Genomic DNA, 17927 nt, shown 5'->3' on the forward strand with positions numbered 1-17927 from the left:
ACACTGGACTCGTATAATTAACAATCAACTTGACACTGCATCAATTTGAGGCAGTGCCCTATGCACCATTGCATGCAGATGAGGGTGAAAGATGAACAAATCAGCTAAGTAATATATATATATATATATATATATATATATATATATATATATATATATATATATAATATATATATATATATATATATATGAATTAATTGCAGCATATTTTGAATATTTAACTTTGGATTACTCTCATTGAAATGGTAAATTTTTTTTTAATGTTTTTATTATATTTGTATATAATTTTAAAAAAAAAAACACAAAAATATTTCTATTATATTTCAATTTCATACTATTTTCGTGAGCCTGAGCGGCCCATTGTTTCAACCCTTTTCGGTCCCCAAAAATAAAAATAAAAACAGGTAGACAGTTCTGATGTGATGAATTCATTTGTCCTATGCTCCACATACTAGTGAAAAAAATGTGAGCTTGCATTGTAACATAAAACATTTGTTGTCAGGCAGTTTTTTCATCAGCCCCGACCCTAATTAGTATACTAATTAGGGTCATATACTAATCACAAGTAACCGCAAGCCCAATTACGATCTGTACAATGTTTTTTGGCGTCTCGCGCTCTCCCAAAAGTAAGCAAATAGAACGCTTATAAGCGTTTCCCGCTCTCTACTAACAGTATGCAAAAGACACTTTTAAGCGTTTCCCGCAAACAATGTGTTAATAATACTAATGATGAAAAAAATGTCAAATGACATTCGACATGGGACCTACGAGGAAAAAATCTAAATGAGACTAGACATTGGACCGGTAAGGGTTAAAAATAGGTATCCAATTGTGATATAGTGGGTTTGAACCCAGAAACTCTGTCTCAGAGTCCAGGACTCTAACCAAGGTACCATTTGAGACGTAATTTTTTATTTTTAACAAATCATTTGATCAATTATAATATATGAAAAAGTGGCGGCTCTGTGGTAAAAGGGACTTATGTTAATTGACGACTGAAAGGCGATGAATGTACCCTTAAGTGACGATAACCCTTAGCACTCGAGCGTGTATGATATGGCGGCTACAAAATAATTACGCGTACGGCTGATAACAATGATTCAAATGGCTTGAAAATATTGCGTAACTGAAAGTACAGTAAAACCTCTCATAATAAAATAATAATAAAACCCTTCTCCGCACCCCAATGGTGCATAGGGCACTGCATCATATAAACGCAGTGTTATCTTGATCGTTTAGACATGAAGGAAAGGTGATCAGCCCTCCGCTTCAGGTACCAGTCCAGGGTAATATTGAATTAATATGACAGTGAAAAAATCACTTATATTTATTTTACCCCCCTTGGGAATCGAACCCGGGACCTCCAGAACGGTAGCCGAGCGTGCTGACCATTACACTACGGAGGCGGACAGAACCTCTCATAATGATCATAATTCGTTACAGAATCTTACTTGTTAAGCAAAACATTTTTTGTTTTGACTGTCGTGGAAGTTCCGGCTCACAAGTGAATATCGTTATAAAGGTTCTTGCCCCTTCTCTGTAACTTATTATGCGAAATGTCACGTTAAGGAAGCATATTTTTCACAATCTTTTTTATTCGCTATGCGAATTACTCTTTATGAGAGGTTTTACTTTGCACCCTTACAGTCTTGACGGAATATTTCATGTCAGTGTGTAAGGAATAATAAAATATTATAAAAAAGGAGTAAGTAAATATAATTTATATTTGAAGCGCCAACTTTGTGATTTTCCATTTCATAATTAAAATGTAACTTTGTTTTAAAATCACTATAAATATTTTATTATAACTTAATTATAATGTCTACCGGTTTTGAAGCTAACCGCTTCTTTATCAAGACTGATTAATACTCAGTATTACTCAGTCTTGATAAAGAAGCGGTTAGCTTGGAAACCGGTACTTTATAATTAAGTTATAATAAAATATTTATAGTGATTTTAAAACAAAGTTACATTTTAATTATAAAATGAGTAAGTAAATGTTCATGTGCGAATTATTATTAGCCAGAATCATATTAGTACGATGAAAACAGAAACAAGCTACGGAACTTCATAGAGTTGACGGTATAGACATACCAAAAGAGTCACCTTTAGAGTGCAAAGGGTTATTAATGTGTTAATTAATTCCTACATTTTATATAATACATAAACTTGCCATTAAATTGTTTGATAGCGTTAAAAAAATACTTTTACTCTGCAAAAGATATAATATGAAACCGTTACCTCTAGAATTGATTCCTACACGTATCGTATATAAAACTGTATGTACCGTAACTATTTGTCTATGTATTTTCTATCCTATAGGGCCAAAAATACTCTATACATTCTTCAATTGTCAAAACACTTGAGCACTACTCAACAAGGCGAGGCCATCTCGTAGCAAAGGAGCGTGCGGCTCGCGGAACGCAGTGTTATCTTGATCGATAATTGGGCGCCTACCCCGCACATACTCAGATTATTAACCTTCCCCTCCCGGTGATATGTATTTACTTCAAACCCTTATCCGCACCCCAATGGTGCATAGGGCACTGCATCATATAAACGCAGTGTTATCTTGATTGTAAACACATGAAGGAAAGGGATTCAGCCCTCGGTTTCAGGCACCAGTCCAGGGTAATATTTAATAAATATTAGAGTGAAAAAATCACTTTTATTTATTTGACCCCCCTGGGAATCGCACCCGGGACCTCCATAACGGTAGCCGAGCGTGCTGACCATTACACTACGGAGGCGGACAAAATTTACAACTGGACTTTTCAATGAGAATATCAATATAAAATATAATAGATACGGGCTCACAATTTTTGTATTCCTCCGTAAGATATATAATGTATTACATACATGAAAGTATTATAATACAAAGTTGTTTATTTGCAGCGATGGAAATAAATAATTTGTAAAAAAAATCGGGAATAAAATCACCGATACACAAACGTTTCTGTGTGTGCGCGTGTGGCGTGCTTTGTAAGTATACGTGCATGTCGCAAGTCGTAACTTGTTTACTCCGCTAGTCCAGTAGTGTGCGGATCGTCTTGCGCGACGGTGCGTGTCACTATGCCTTCTATAACGGCCACTTACGATGTCTTTTTTTCTCGTTTTCAGGTAATTACTAGAGCCAACATTACAAAATTATTACATTGAACTTCAACTATGGTCAATGAAAGCAACATTAAGGAATATTCACATTTTTTTCGTTTTTAAACGACATTTTCATATGGTGTACAAAATACATATCACCGGTGCATGCGTAGGTTTTTTAGAATCGTAAGGGAAGGGTTAATCAAGCAAATTATTGGTGCATTCACCCATGTACATACATCATCCAAAGAGAAGTTTACGCTTGTACGTATATATTTCAATGGCATTCGAAGACTGATTTTTAAGATACCAAAATTCCTTCAAACGCACCATTTCCTGTTATTCTATAGTCTGTTGATGACAACAGCTGTTGGCTGTCATTTTCCATGTCTTACTCGACGGCTGTCAACATTCCGATGTATTGAAATAGTAAAATTATATATTTTTCTTTCAATATTGACCAGGAATTGAAAAAAGGTTAATAAACAATCACGTTTTTCTCAAAACGATCATTTAACATTACATTTGACAGTTAAAGCATAATCTAAAGAGATAAAGGTCTAGCCGTGCGTAAAATGACATAAATTTTAAATCGACCAATGGGAAATCAAACACACTATAGTATTCCCACATTAACGATACCCGTGACTTAGTTGTGAAGTAATCAAAGGTGGACAATTAACACTAATAAAAATTCATATCACACGCCATGGCGTGTGAAAAATTCATATCACACGCCATGACCGACATTAAACTGATCCTACTTTACACACAGTTTTTTTGCAACTACAAAAATTATAAATAAAACAAAAACCAATCAAATCTTGCAAGAATTTTCATAAATATACTGCGAAAACTAGACTTGACAAAAAACTTTCATCAGAAATAGTTTTAATAGAATTCAAGTTAACCTTTCACTGTATGACTTTTTTTTGCATGACTGCATTGACTGTAACATACACATGTTTTTTTTACAAACAAGCGTGTCTTTAAATTTGGCATTTTGTTTACTATGTATTAAAAATAATTAAATCACATTTGTTTTGGTGAATTTATGACATGTGTGGTATTGCGATTAGGCCCCGTACTAACTTTATCACTATAGCAACAATGTGCGGTGCAGTTATCAACAATTCGAGTGCAAATTTCATTTCGTTTCCGTAAAAATCTCCAAAATACAAATATCTTATTTCCTACTTGTTGACGATGGATGGACGATACTTCACGTTAATTTGACAGATATATCAAAATTTAAAGTTATACAAACAAAAAGTTTGACACTTGAATGTGCAGGGTTGTCAAACAAAAGTTATTACATTAAAGTTTTGCACTGACATTTCGTGGAACTGCATTTTTTAGAATAAAATAACAACTCGCTCACTCCTTTCAAGAACGTCATAAATAAAAAAACTTGATTTTTCAGGAGAACGTTTTTAAAGTTTAAAAATACAACACAATGTATTAAAAATAAATATCAAGCCACTTATTGAACTTTTTATTGTGCAACAGATCTTTTTAGGTAAAACCTGAAGGTTTTTTCTCCATTTGAAAAATATTTAGTATAATTAAAAAATACCTTTTGTTCCAAATGCAAAAACAACATTTTCTGCCCTGTAGCGGGTAAATATTAAGTTAAAAATATGATGCTTTTGCTGGGATATAGTACATTTTCTGGGCATTCTGAAAACATGCACAACTGAAAATTTACGATTTTTAATTTATGACATTCTTGAAAGGAGTGAGCGAACTATACAGGTTTTTTCACATAAATTTGTGTGGAAAAACTGAATTGTTGTTATTTGACTCTATAAATAAAAGATAACCTGAATATGCAGGGTTATAAGACAAAAGTTTATTTATTTATTGAAGCCAGTATGAAACATCAAACAATTTTTTCGCTTTTCTTCAGTGTATTAAATATCAGTAATATATATTAAATAAATAAAATAAATTTCGCTGACACTTTTTAGCACATTTTTTTAAAGTTTATAAAAAAAAAATGAAACATCAATTTTGTTTTTGACCCCTTTTATTTTGGTATTATTTTTCCAACTGGTTTCGACAAATACCTAGTCTTCTTTAGGGATGGATAGATATTATGTATCGTTCCATCCATGGAAAAGACAAGGCATTTATCAAAAGCGCTTGAGGAGATGTAACCAAAATAAAAGTGGTTAAAAACATAGTCTGTGCCTCATTTATTTCTAAAAAAAATTTATAAATACTTGTGTTCTTTTATTAGCCCTAGGTGGCTCATTACTAAAAACAAGAATCAAATTGTGGCAGAGTGGAGTCGAACCCAGAAACCTGACTCAGAGTCTACGACACTAACCGCAGGACCATCTGGCGGTCACACATCAATTTAAACTCGTTCATGCGACATTTCAATCAAACACATTTAACCGAGTTAAATTTATAATATTTTTGGTGATATAAATTGTAATATACCTGACAAATAATATTTCACATTTTTACACATAATTTGGACGAATATAAATACATTTATATATATATATATATATATATATATATATATATATATATATATATATATATATATATATATATATATATATATATATATATATATATATATATATATATATATATGAAAAGAAATTTTGATATAATTAATACATATAAATCACTTTAAAATCATCTTATAAAATGGATACACACTGAAAATGTAAAATTTGACTTCCAAAATGTATTAGAAATAATTAATTCATTTAATTTTTGGCACTATTATAATGTATTGCGAAAGAAAAAAATTACATATTGTGGGTTAATACTACACTAATTAATGTAGTAAAAAATCAATAATATTTATACAATATATTTTATATATATATATTTTGAAACACATTGGACATCAATTTTACTTAATTTTTAATGAACGATACAAAATTTATTCAAAGACATATGAATATTAAAAGGGAATTGTTCATGTTTGAAAGACATACCGTATAAATATGTGAATATCAAAAGAGAGATTTGCAAATAATTAAAATGATATTCAAGGTGAAATTTTGTATTTTAATTTGTGATAAATTTGCAACGGTCACTGTTGACTTCTGTCGCTGTGTTTGAATTTTTCCGGGAAGCGTTTGGAGAAGGAATTGACAATGAAATGCAGTCTTATTAGGTTCAAATACTCTTTCCGAAGCGCAATCATCGTGTAGCAACAATCTTTGCAATACATCGCCTTCCACACGCATTCAGCAACATAAATAAAACAAAGCAATTATAAACAAACTATCACCGAGCCAAACGACTCGTCAATTCTGACGTGTTTCAACCTTCGATTATCCGCCGTCTCAAAGACATCGGCCGCTTCCAAGCCAAGACTACATTAAAACTATGAGACTACAGCCAAGATACATTACGAGATGTATGGTTCAACTTTTACATAAATCGGAGTGTTACATTACAAGATGTGTAATGCAACTGTTATATGAATCAGGGTGTAACATTACAAAATGGATAATGTAACTTATATGAATTAGGGCGTTATATTACAAGATGGCTAATAAAACTGTTACATAAACCAGGATGTTACATTACATGATGGGTAATGTATCTGTTACATAAATAAAGGCGTTACATTACAAAATGGGTAATGTAACTGTTACATGAATCAGAGTGTTAGATTACAAAATGAGTAATATAACGTTAGTCAGGGTGTTATATTACAAAATGAACAATATAACTGTTACATTAATCAGGTTGTTACATTACAAGATATTACAAAGACCTTTAAAATGTGTCCATTTTGTCATACTTGGAAGCGACCTTGGAAACACATCGTAATGGATCAGAATCGCGACGAATCTACCGGGCGGGAGTAACGATGAGGAGTCTGGAATGAAGAAGTTATCTGGAAGGGTCTTCCGAGGAGGTGGTCGAGTGGACGATGGTCTTCCGGAGCTTCTCCATCAGGTGCGAGGATATCTCCCAGACCTCGGGCCACTGCTTCAGGACGAACACGGCCCCGATGACCACCATAGATGTCGTCAGAATCCGTACCCTGAAACGGGATTGTATGGTCAAAATTGAAAAACAAAAGGGACGATGCCAATCCGGACTTGGGATTGGGAGAATAAGGGGAATCGAATATGATACCTGTGAGTATCTTGTGTCCGGAGAATTACTATAACCGCCCTACCTTCGGGTTATTTTCAGGCATATTTTTTTTAAACAAGCAAAAAAATCACAACGCTTGTTGTCACAAAATATTGTCAGGTATGAAACCTGACAAAAATTTGTCAGTGTATCTGGTACGCATTCAATATTTTTGACCTATGCGCGTAGATCATACGGGTAAGTGCGGAATGGTGAAGAAAAACCGCATGTATCACGTATGTTTGTATGTGTAGGGCGGTTAATTCTTTTGATTTTGGGAGATTGGGAGAATAAGGGGAATTGAGTATGATATCTGTGAGTAACTTGTGTCCGGAGAATTACTTTAATTCTTTTTATTTTGGGAGAATAAGGGGAATTGAGTATGATATCTGTGTGTATCTTGTGTTCGGAGAATTACTTTCAACAATACATAAAAATGTTTTAATGTGGTAAATCAGAATATAACATTCACCAATCTACCCATGATTGACAACCGCGCTACTCAAATTTTTGGAACTCATACATATATGATCAATCTGATGACACAGTACATGTGAGTTTACAAGAGCCATCTATGTTAGATCGAGAAAGCTTTTGTTTAGCAGAAACCCTTTTATTTGGATGTATGCAAGATCCGAGCCCCGAACTTCTCAGCAGCGTCTGTGGTTGATTTGAGTAAGCTTTTGTTATTTATCAGAGACCCTTTTTTTTTCAAATGTATTATTTTTTTAATAAATCACTGTATGCAAAATTAATTAATAAATGCAAAAACAACATTTTCTGCCCTGTAGCGGGTAAATATTAAGTTAAAAATATGCCCCTTTTGCTGGGATATAGTACATTTTCTGGGCATTCCGAAAACATGCACAACTGAAAATTTACAATTTTTGATATATGACGTTCTCGAAAGGAGAGAGCGATATGTTGAGATGTCAAAAAATAATACGGTATGCAATAGTTAAAATTCTGCAGTGTAGTAGACGTCCGTACTGCCCCGACTTTGGAATGTTTCAATGAGGCCAAGATAAAAGATGAATGTTGCATAAAATGATAAGGCACTTACATGTGCAAAAATAATGATTGCGAGTGCTGTCCATTCCCATAGTGCTTGGGTTTCAGGTCATCCCTGCCAAAGTGAAATCAAAAATAAAATAAAGACTCCCAACGATTTGGCCAGATCGCGGATCATTCGGCTGACTGGGAAAATGTGTTATTAGAAGATAAATTATTCATTTGCAGGATGTCGGATGAAAGTCTAAGTGTAATAGGGTGATAGAGGTGTTAAGATAATATACAATAACAGTATGAAAAATAAAATGGAAAAATAATGCTGAAATTATTATATTTATTTTGTATCGTAGAATCGGGCTACTTGAACTTTGATCAATTTCAATTTCAATTGATGTGTTACTTGAGCCCAGTACAAAAAAAAAATTAAATCTGTATTTGGTCTACAATAATGAACGTATCGTGACAATAAGTGTCACCTGTCAGGGAAACAATGAATCATGTTCATTATTGTAGACGAAACAGATCTAAATAAAAAAAAATACTGGGCTCAAGTAACACATCAAAGTTCAAGTAGCGCCGTTCTACAGCACGAAAAATAAAATGGAAAAATAATGCTTAAACAACTACATTTATTTCGTATCTTATAGGATGCTTCACTTAGGAAGGAGCTAAGTGAATTAATTTTACTGTCAATTTAAGTTTTACTTGGTAAATATCACTATTTCTTCTATTGTGCATACAACATATTGTTTGAAAATGATCCAGAATGCATTGAAACACGTATCACAATAGTCTTTTAGAAAAAGTGGTATTTACCAAGTAAAGCTTAGATTAAAAATGGATAGATATTACAACAAACTAACTGCCGAATCAATTAATAGAATTAATTGAAGATACTAATAAATTTTTGGCTTACTTTGTTTTATATAAAATTATTTATTATTTTGTTATTTGCGATATTTTGCCGACAAAATGATACAAATTATTCTAGAAAAATTATCTAACATAATTTTTTTAGAATATTTGTTTTTTTATTTATATTTTTTTATTTAAATTACATACAACACACTCAATACTTAACACATGGATTGCCATGGCAATTTTCAGAATTCCGGCCTAAAAAGCCAATTCTTAAAAAATATTATTTTATTTTTTGATTTTGAATAATTTTACTATAATTCTATTTTCTGTCAATTTCTTTATAAATTTTATGTTCATGTAAGCCAGCATTAATATTTTGTTCTCTTCCCATTAGCACTGATATACTAGGAATTTGATCGTAACTGCACGAAGAACGAGATAACTCCTAGTCGGCGTCCTAGCAAAGAATGCAATCCTAGAGTTATTTATTCAAACTTATGGAAAGAAAAGAAATCAGTACATTAGCGGGCTGATTGCTAAAAAGCAATATCTTCAAACCAACCAAAAACAGACTAGTGATATTGGTCAAAACGTTTGATACCATATAAAGCTACATATTTCTAATCACAGGGTAGATCGTACTTGGAACATTTAAAAAAACATAAATTACAAATTGATGATAATAAGGAAGGCACAGGAAAAAGGAAATTTAGGGAAGGTGGTAGAGGGAAAAACTAAGGGAGGAAGTTTGATGGACAGTTAGGATTCTAATGATAGATAGTAATGTCTTAGACATTATATATGTACTTTTTCATTCAAACCCTTATCTGCATCCCGATGGTGCATAGGGCACTGCATCATATAAATGCAGTGTTATCTTGATCATTAACATGAAGGAAAGGTGATCAGCCCTCCGCTTCAGATACCAGTCCAGGGTAATATTGAATAAATATTACAGTGAAAAAATCACTTATATTTATTTGACCCTCCCTGGGAATCGAACCCGGGACCTCCAGTACGGTAGCCGAGCGTGCTGGCCATTACGCTACGGAGGCGGAATATATGTACTAGTATATGTAAAAGACATTATTAGTAAGGTAGAGGAAAGGCAATTGAGATGGTATGGGCACATAGGACGCAGAGAACCTGATCATATTGTGAACCAGGCAATCGCCATGGATCTTCCTCGAAAGACATCTAGAGGAAGACCAAAGAATTCATGGATGCTGCAGTACATTAAAAAAAAACATAAATTACAAATTGATGATAATAAGGAAGGTAAATGAATCTATCTTGTAGTCTATGCAATTTATCTCAAAGTAGGCAGTCAACGTGTTAAGAATGCAAGATGCATTCACGGGGGTCGGCACGGCCAGGAATTGGGCTGATGCTGTGCTCAGGATGATGTCGGCTCACCTGGTGCGCAGGAAGGGCATCAGGATGCCGGCGGCCGTGGCCACGAGGAGCAGCAGGACCTGCAGCATGGTGAGCACCACGTTGATGAGCTTCACGGCCAGCACGCGGGCGTTGAAGCCCTCGATGCCCTCCAAGTTGACGTACTGCTGCTGCTGCATGGCCTGGTGCTCCATCTTGCTGATCTGTACATGAACAAGCGCGTATAGGCAACACACACACATTAACCTTCCCCTCCCGGTGATATGTATTTAATACAACTCCACTTTAAAAATGAGAATTTAAATATATTTTTTTAATTAAACCCTCATCTGCACCCCAGTGGTGCATAGGGCACTGTGTCATATAAACGCAGTGTTATCTTGATCGTTTTCACATGAAGGAAAGGTGATCAGCCCTCCGCTTCAGGTACCAGTCCATGTTAATATTGAATAAATATTACAGTGAAAAAATCAGTTCCCCCCTTGGGAATCGAACCCGGGACCTCCAGAACGGTAGCCGAGCGTGCTGTCCATTACACTACGGAGGCGGACATATCAATATAAAATATAATAATTTATATTTGAAGCATTAACTTTGTGATTTTCCATTTTATAATTAAAATGTAACTTAGTTTGAAAATCACTATAAATATTTTATTTTAACATAATTATAATGAAAATCATATCGATGATATACTGAACCGGGCACATAGAAACCTTGGCTTTGTCCTTTGTACTTGTAAGGTTTTTAATGACATTGGATGCATTTAATTTATTTATTTCGCTTATGTTTGCAGTATTTTAGAGTATGCCTCCTGTGTATGGTCTCCCCATTATGTTACTTATAAACAAAGAATTGAAAAAATTCAGTGGAGATTCACATGTCATCTCAATTAAAGATGCTGAATAGCAGACTTAAACTATATATCTTCCTGTAAAAAACACCAATTACATACTCAGTCTTGAAGATCGTCGTTTGTTATTGGATATGGGAATCCTCCAGGATATAATAAGTGGACGTATCGATAGTCCGGTTTTGACTTCAGAAATAACGTACAATGTACCCGGCTACCGTACCCGTCACACGTCACAATCTTTATTTACAGTACCTGTCTTTGGAACTAATTATACGCGGAGTTCACCTATGTTTCGAATGGCTAGCGAGTACAACTCATGTTTTAGCCAAGTTGACATTTTCAATTGCGGAAAATCTGTGTTGAAAAGTCGAAAGGTGAGCATATTGTCCTCAGGATCTTTAAAAACTATGCTTATCACAGCTGTCCAAACTTAAAACACAGTAAGGGAGATTTTTTTGTAGTAAGTTTTTATTGCATTTTTGGACTAAGTAGAATCTACTTAGTCCAAAAATGCAAAAAAACGTACTACAAAAAAAATGTCCCTTACTGTGTTTTGAGTTTGGACAGCCGATCAGCATTGTATGTATGTTCCTACTAGAATCAACATCACACACACACACACACATGCATTCATTTGCTAGATCTACACTAAATATTTTGTACTAATCTTTATGTTTCTGCGGTTAACTATAATTGGCTTGTTTAGTGTATATCTTTTAATTGTTTTGTTTTAGATATGGTGCTGTTGTTAACCCAAATAAAAAATATAAAAAATATTTACCAGTTTCGAAGCTAACCGCTTCTTTATTAAGATGATCAGAGAAGCGGTCAAAATTAAATGTGTATGCTGTATATGAATGTTTACTTAAGTCAACTTTAGTCCCTTCAATGCCTCGTGTTTGAACTGACCCGATATTTTGAATGTATTCATATAATCGCAGTCATATTTTCACCCTTGTGCTCTTTCTGGTTTAGTTATGTCTCACTTTTTTTTATTTATTTCTTTAATTAGCTTATATTACAGTAATATAAACTTTTATTTACACTTAATTAACATCATATACATATCCTAGTCATACAGGAGAAAGTGACCAAGTGCATTTTTTACAAAAATGTGATCGTTGACTATTTGATATCTTACTAGCTTAATATTGCCATGAAAAAAATCCCCAAGGATTTTAAAATTGGAAGTATAATATATAGACTTGTTAAAAATGACTAACTGCATTGGTGTTTATTTACTTTCTTGCCAAGCAAAAGTGACTTAAATGGCCCTCCTGAACATTTTACGTTTTGGTAGTTGGTCACTTTCTCCTGTATGACTACGATATATATATTTACATCTTTTTACAGTAAACAAAACATTTTAAAATTCTTTCAGACTCTTTTCATTCTTCACACATTCAGGCATCTCATCATACATTTTCAAACCCTTATACATTAAACAATTTTGTGACTCAGTTTTTTAAACAATGGCAGTATTATTCTATCCTTATTTCTAGTAATACATTCATGAAAATTTTTGTTTAACAATATTTTATCCTTAAAATATTTGGGTAATTTATTGTTTAAAAGAATTATATGTACAGATCAGCATATTTAATTTTAGTCTCTTTCTTATAGATAACCAGTTTAGTTCTTATCTCATTTACTTTACGGGAAGGGCCGTATTCTAGGTAGGGTTTAGATAAAACTAAACAAAAAACATACCTTAGTTTGACAGAGTTCTAGCATCTCATGTATATCTCGCACCCTTTCTTCGCTTTGGTACTGGACTTTCTCTTCGACGTCCGCTAACGCCTGCTTCAAGTTTTCAACCTGAAAAATTATTTATAATAAAAAAATTGAAAAAACTAACTGACTAACTGACTAACCATGAAGCCTCTTCACTGCAGGGGTAGGCAGAGAGAACAGATTGCCACACCAATCTGTCTAGAAAAAACAACATTTTCTTCTTCCACATTCATGAATCTCTTCATACATGGCCGCCGATTACTCCGTCTCCTGTCCTGGTCACACCCAAGTGTTTTCCTCGGTCTTCTTGTGCTTCTATTACCTGCCACATTCGCCTCGTAAATTTGTTTCGCTGTTCTTTCTTCACTCATTCGAATCACATGGCCAAACCATCTCAACATACATTTATTCATTTGATGGATGCTGCTTATCTCAGCCTTGCATTCATTCTTTATTTCACCATTCAAACATCTACTATACATCGTTTTGCCGCACATTCATCTTAGAGATCACATTCCAACTGCATTCAGTCTACTTTTATGCTTATTTTGTCAACTCCATGGTTCACTTCCATATTACATATAGAAATATTTTTAAAAAATCATAATTCGTATCTTATAGCATAGCTCCGCCGCGTGTGCCACGGCACACTGGTGTACCGTGGTGATTAGTTGGTATGCCGCGGAAAAAGTCTAGTTTTGTGAAAATAACACAATAGCTTCAAATTTTGATTCACTGTGCTCAGTTAAGTAGGCTCACATTACGCATCAAACATAATATGTTAAAAATGTTATGGTAAATATGCACCTCCGAAATTTCTTAATTTGGTAGATGTGCCTTGAATAGAAAAAGTTTGCGGAACACTTTTTATAGGATACATCATCAAGAAAGGAGCCAAGTGAATTAATTGTATGTATATACTAATCAATTTTTGGACTTACTTCGTTTTGGTGTAGTTCTGTGAGATCATTGATTTGTTCCTCCAGCCGTTCGGAGCGAAATCTTTCTTCCTGCAGAGCCGAGGACAGGTAGGACACCTCTTGGGACAACGTCTGGAATAATACACACCAATCCATAACTTTATTCTGAAGCAAGATTTTATTAACACTCGTTATAATGACTTTATAACAAAATGTAACTTGGCTATAGCGGCTTTGTAAGAAGTAACATTTCTACAATAATGTTGCGATATTAACCCTTAGCACTCGAATGTCGCCATAGAAACGGCATGCCTGGTTTTGCCGTATTACTCGAGTGTTGCTGCTATGGCGCTAAGAAAATAAAGTCCTAGTACTCAATATTTTTAATGTATGGTTATTTTCTTGTCAATATAATACAACCGGAATCATATAAGTACGATTAAATACTAATAAGTCTCGGAATTCAATTGAGTTGGCGTATGCACATACCAAATTACTTTCGAGTGCAAAGGGTTAATACTAAAATTGGTATCAATACAAAAATAAGATATGGAGCTACAAGAATGCAAGAATACTCGTGGAGTGCTATGCATACCATGGACCGATATGGTCAGCAATGCGAATGTGCTCCAAAGAGCAAGGGTGAAAAGACAATTGCTGACTGATATCAAAGTCCGGAAAGTGCCCTATCTGGGGCATGTGCTGAGAGGAGACAAGTACGAGCTATTGCACCTAGTGGAGGGTCCACGAGGTGTGGGCAGAAGGCAGATCTCCTGGCTCCGGAATATACGAGATCGGACGGGGATCAGGACTGTCGAGGCACTGTTTAGAGCATTGGGGGCCAACCTTTTCAGCAGCCGGGCCAAATTTTAGAAATGAGATTTCCTACCGGGCCGTAAAACTAAATTTCTTTTATTATTCAAAGCAAACGAAAAATATGTATATCTATTGTTTTTTTAAGAAGTTAATGAGAATCAAACATATTTATTAGATTTAGAGTTTTAGCAATATTAAAAATAATAACAAAAAATAAACAAAATAAAATCAATTTTAGTGAGCAGTCTGATTTTGTTCGTCAGAACTGTTTCGTTGATAACGATTGATCTTGTTGCTTCACGCAAACAGTTTTCCAAAAGCTTCAAATCAAACAATTTTGGCACGGGTCGTCATTGTTTGTTAAGATGGATATTGGTATATAGAAGAAACTGTCACGATAGTGAGATACTTCCATATATGGGATATGATACAAACTACGCACGATGGAATGTTCTTTTGTACACTTAAAGAAAAAAAATGTGTGATATGCTCCGCGGGCCGCAATAAGACACCCGTCAGGCCGCATGCGGCCCGCGGGCCATGGTTGGCCACCCTTGGTTTAGAGCTACCCACGATAGGGACAATTACTCTCAAGTGATAGATAGTCTACGACATATTTAATACCTTAATAGTGTCTAGTTTTTCACAGATCCTGTCAATGTCCTCTCTCCTGTCCTTCAGTTCGCAGAATATCTGCTTCAGGGAGTACACGTCATTCAGGTTATTGTTGCCGGGCTGGTTTTGATACCTGAAAAAATATAAATTTTTCATCAAACGTCAACATGACCATCAACATTTCCTCATATCGCTCACTCCTTTCAAGAACGTCATAAATCAAAATACTTGATTTTTCAGGAGAACGTTTTCAAAGTTTAAAAATAAAAACAATGTATTAAAAATAAATATCAAGCCACTTACTGAACTTTTTACTGAGTAACACATCTTTTTGGGTAAAACCTGAAGGTTTTTTCTCCATTTGAAAAATATTAAGTATATTTAAAAAAAAATATTAAACAATACCTTTTCTTCAAAATGCAAAAACAACACTTTCTACCCTGTAGCGGGTAAATATTAAGTTACAAATATGCCTCTTTTGCTGGGATATAGTACATTTTCTGAGCATTCCGAAAACATGCACAACTGAAAATGGACAATTTTTGATTTATGACGTTCTTGAAAGGAGTGAGCAATATGTACCCGCCAATTATCCCGGCTCCTGATTTGACATTTATTTTATTTACCTAACCTGAGCTGACTTTAATTTTATGTCATAAACAACATAACATGTCCCCCTCCGTAGTGTAATGGTCAGCACGCTCGGCTTCAATTCCCAAGGGGAGTAAAATAAATATAAGTGATTTTTTTCACTGTAATATTTATTCAATATTACCCCGGACTGGTACCTGAAGCGGAGGGCTGATCACCTTTCCTTCATGTATAAACGATCAAGATAACACTGTGTTTATATATACTGCACCATCAGGTGCGGATGAAAAAATGAATTTATTATATAAAATGCTGTTCCACCAAGAAATGTCAGTACAAATCTTAAATCTAATATATCGTAGTCATACAGGAGAAAGTGACCAAGTGCATTTTTTACAAAAACGTGATCATTGATTTGATATCTTACTAGCTTAATACCGCCCTGAAAAAAATCTCAAAAGATTTTAAAGTTGGAAGTATAGTATGTCGACTTGTTAAAAATGACTAACTGCATTGGTGTTTATTTTCTTGCAAAGCAAAAGTGACTTAAATGGCCCTCCTGAACATTTTACGTATTGCTAGTTGGTCACTTTCTCCCGTACGACTACGATATTTGAGAATAATATCCGAGCACTATGGCATCTCTCACTCACCCGCATCCGGAGCTGGTGACGGAGGAGCACTCGCTGCCCTCCTCCGAGGTGAGCTTGTTGTGCCCCGAGCCCGCGCCGCCAGAGCCCCCGCTGGCGGCACCCCCCGCCGCCGCCGCTGCCGCACCCCCCGCCCCCTCGCCGCGCAGCGCTCCCGGCAGCGTGTGCGCCCCCTCGCCCTCCGGCCGCCGTCCTTCGGCCCAGTTGTTACCTGGGAGGGGAAGGGAATCCAATCAATCTGCATGTCTGATTGCGCTCATCAGTGCTTCTCTATGGCGTATGAATTGATTTTATTTGACCAGCAACCGGATTTCGTCGTAACCGACATTATCAGACTAGTGTGAGGCTAGAATTCAAAATTCAAAATTCTATGTTATATACATAAGAAGGCAAGAGTTGAAAACCATTCAACTCCTGCCTTGTTGTGTATATAACATTTTTGTTTAGACTCACACCAGCCGGTTACAATGAAACCCGGTTCCTGGTCGAATAAAATTAATGTGGAAAAAATTACATATTTGTTGTAAGATTATAAAATGTGCCACAAAGTTCATATCTGCAAAGAACATTCAAGAAAAAAAATGTAATATTTATATATTTTTTTCTCGTGGTGCTATAGACACAGCGCCACACATTCGGCGATTATTATTAGTTGTTATTTTATTCTATAAAACAACAAGTATATATTTTTTATTTAAACGGATACTCGCAAACCTCTAATTCAGTAAGCGGTCGGCTGCTTGAGGGGCCATGCAGAATTTTTTTTATAGAATATATATGGATTTTTTTTTCTTTTCAAAAACGTACACGATCATAACCAGATAAAATAACTATTAGTTTGACATTTTCGGAACTCAAGTCAGGAGTCGTTTTCACCTCAACATGAAAAATAATCTATTACAACTAAAAATTACCTCTTAAATCCGATGGGGGCGCTTGAAAATACAAATTTCATTAGATTAGACTAGTTCTCAGACAAACGTGCGGCAACATGATGTATGATAGATGTTCAGATGATGAGATAAGGAAATAATACAAGGCTGAGATGAGCATTATCTATCAAATTGAGAAAGGTATGAGTATTCCGAAGTGGGATTCTTCTACATCGTTAACAAGAGTATTCTTGCTTAATTTCGACTTTTTATCAATGTTTACGCTTTAAATTTTAGTTTGTAATAAGTATGTCAATTATAAATAAGTAAATTTAATTGAAAGAATTAAAAAAATCGTCAGGACAGAGGTGTGCGGCGCTCCATCCTA

The 17927-nt window shown here is 34.7% G+C and overlaps 1 protein-coding gene across 4 annotated transcripts in view; it reads right to left on the bottom strand.

Moving 5' to 3' along the window:
• Positions 1 to 5767: 5767 nt before the first annotated feature.
• The window catches only part of Dmtn (transmembrane and coiled-coil domain 2 protein Dmtn), a 29151-nt gene continuing 16991 nt past the window's right edge, over positions 5768 to 17927 (bottom strand). For 2 of the 4 annotated variants that reach the window (XM_088274202.1, XM_088274186.1), the window contains 7 exons: positions 16671 to 16878; positions 15436 to 15559; positions 14017 to 14127; positions 13052 to 13159; positions 10507 to 10688; positions 8282 to 8344; positions 5768 to 7123 (listed from right to left, as the gene is read on the bottom strand). In XM_088274202.1, the coding sequence (XP_088130328.1) occupies positions 6970 to 7123; positions 8282 to 8344; positions 10507 to 10688; positions 13052 to 13159; positions 14017 to 14127; positions 15436 to 15559; positions 16671 to 16878 (950 nt within the window). In that variant the 3' untranslated portion in view covers positions 5768 to 6969. The remainder of the gene's footprint in view (positions 7124 to 8281; positions 8345 to 10506; positions 10689 to 13051; positions 13160 to 14016; positions 14128 to 15435; positions 15560 to 16670; positions 16879 to 17927) is intronic. The other 2 variants (XM_088274210.1, XM_088274193.1) reach the window with 1 other exon arrangement.

This window comes from Brachycentrus maculatus, unplaced genomic scaffold (genome assembly GCF_059751285.1).
Source record: "Brachycentrus maculatus isolate JH-2025_06_01 unplaced genomic scaffold, ASM5975128v1 h1tg000033l, whole genome shotgun sequence".
NCBI classification, from domain to species: domain Eukaryota; kingdom Metazoa; phylum Arthropoda; class Insecta; order Trichoptera; family Brachycentridae; genus Brachycentrus; species Brachycentrus maculatus.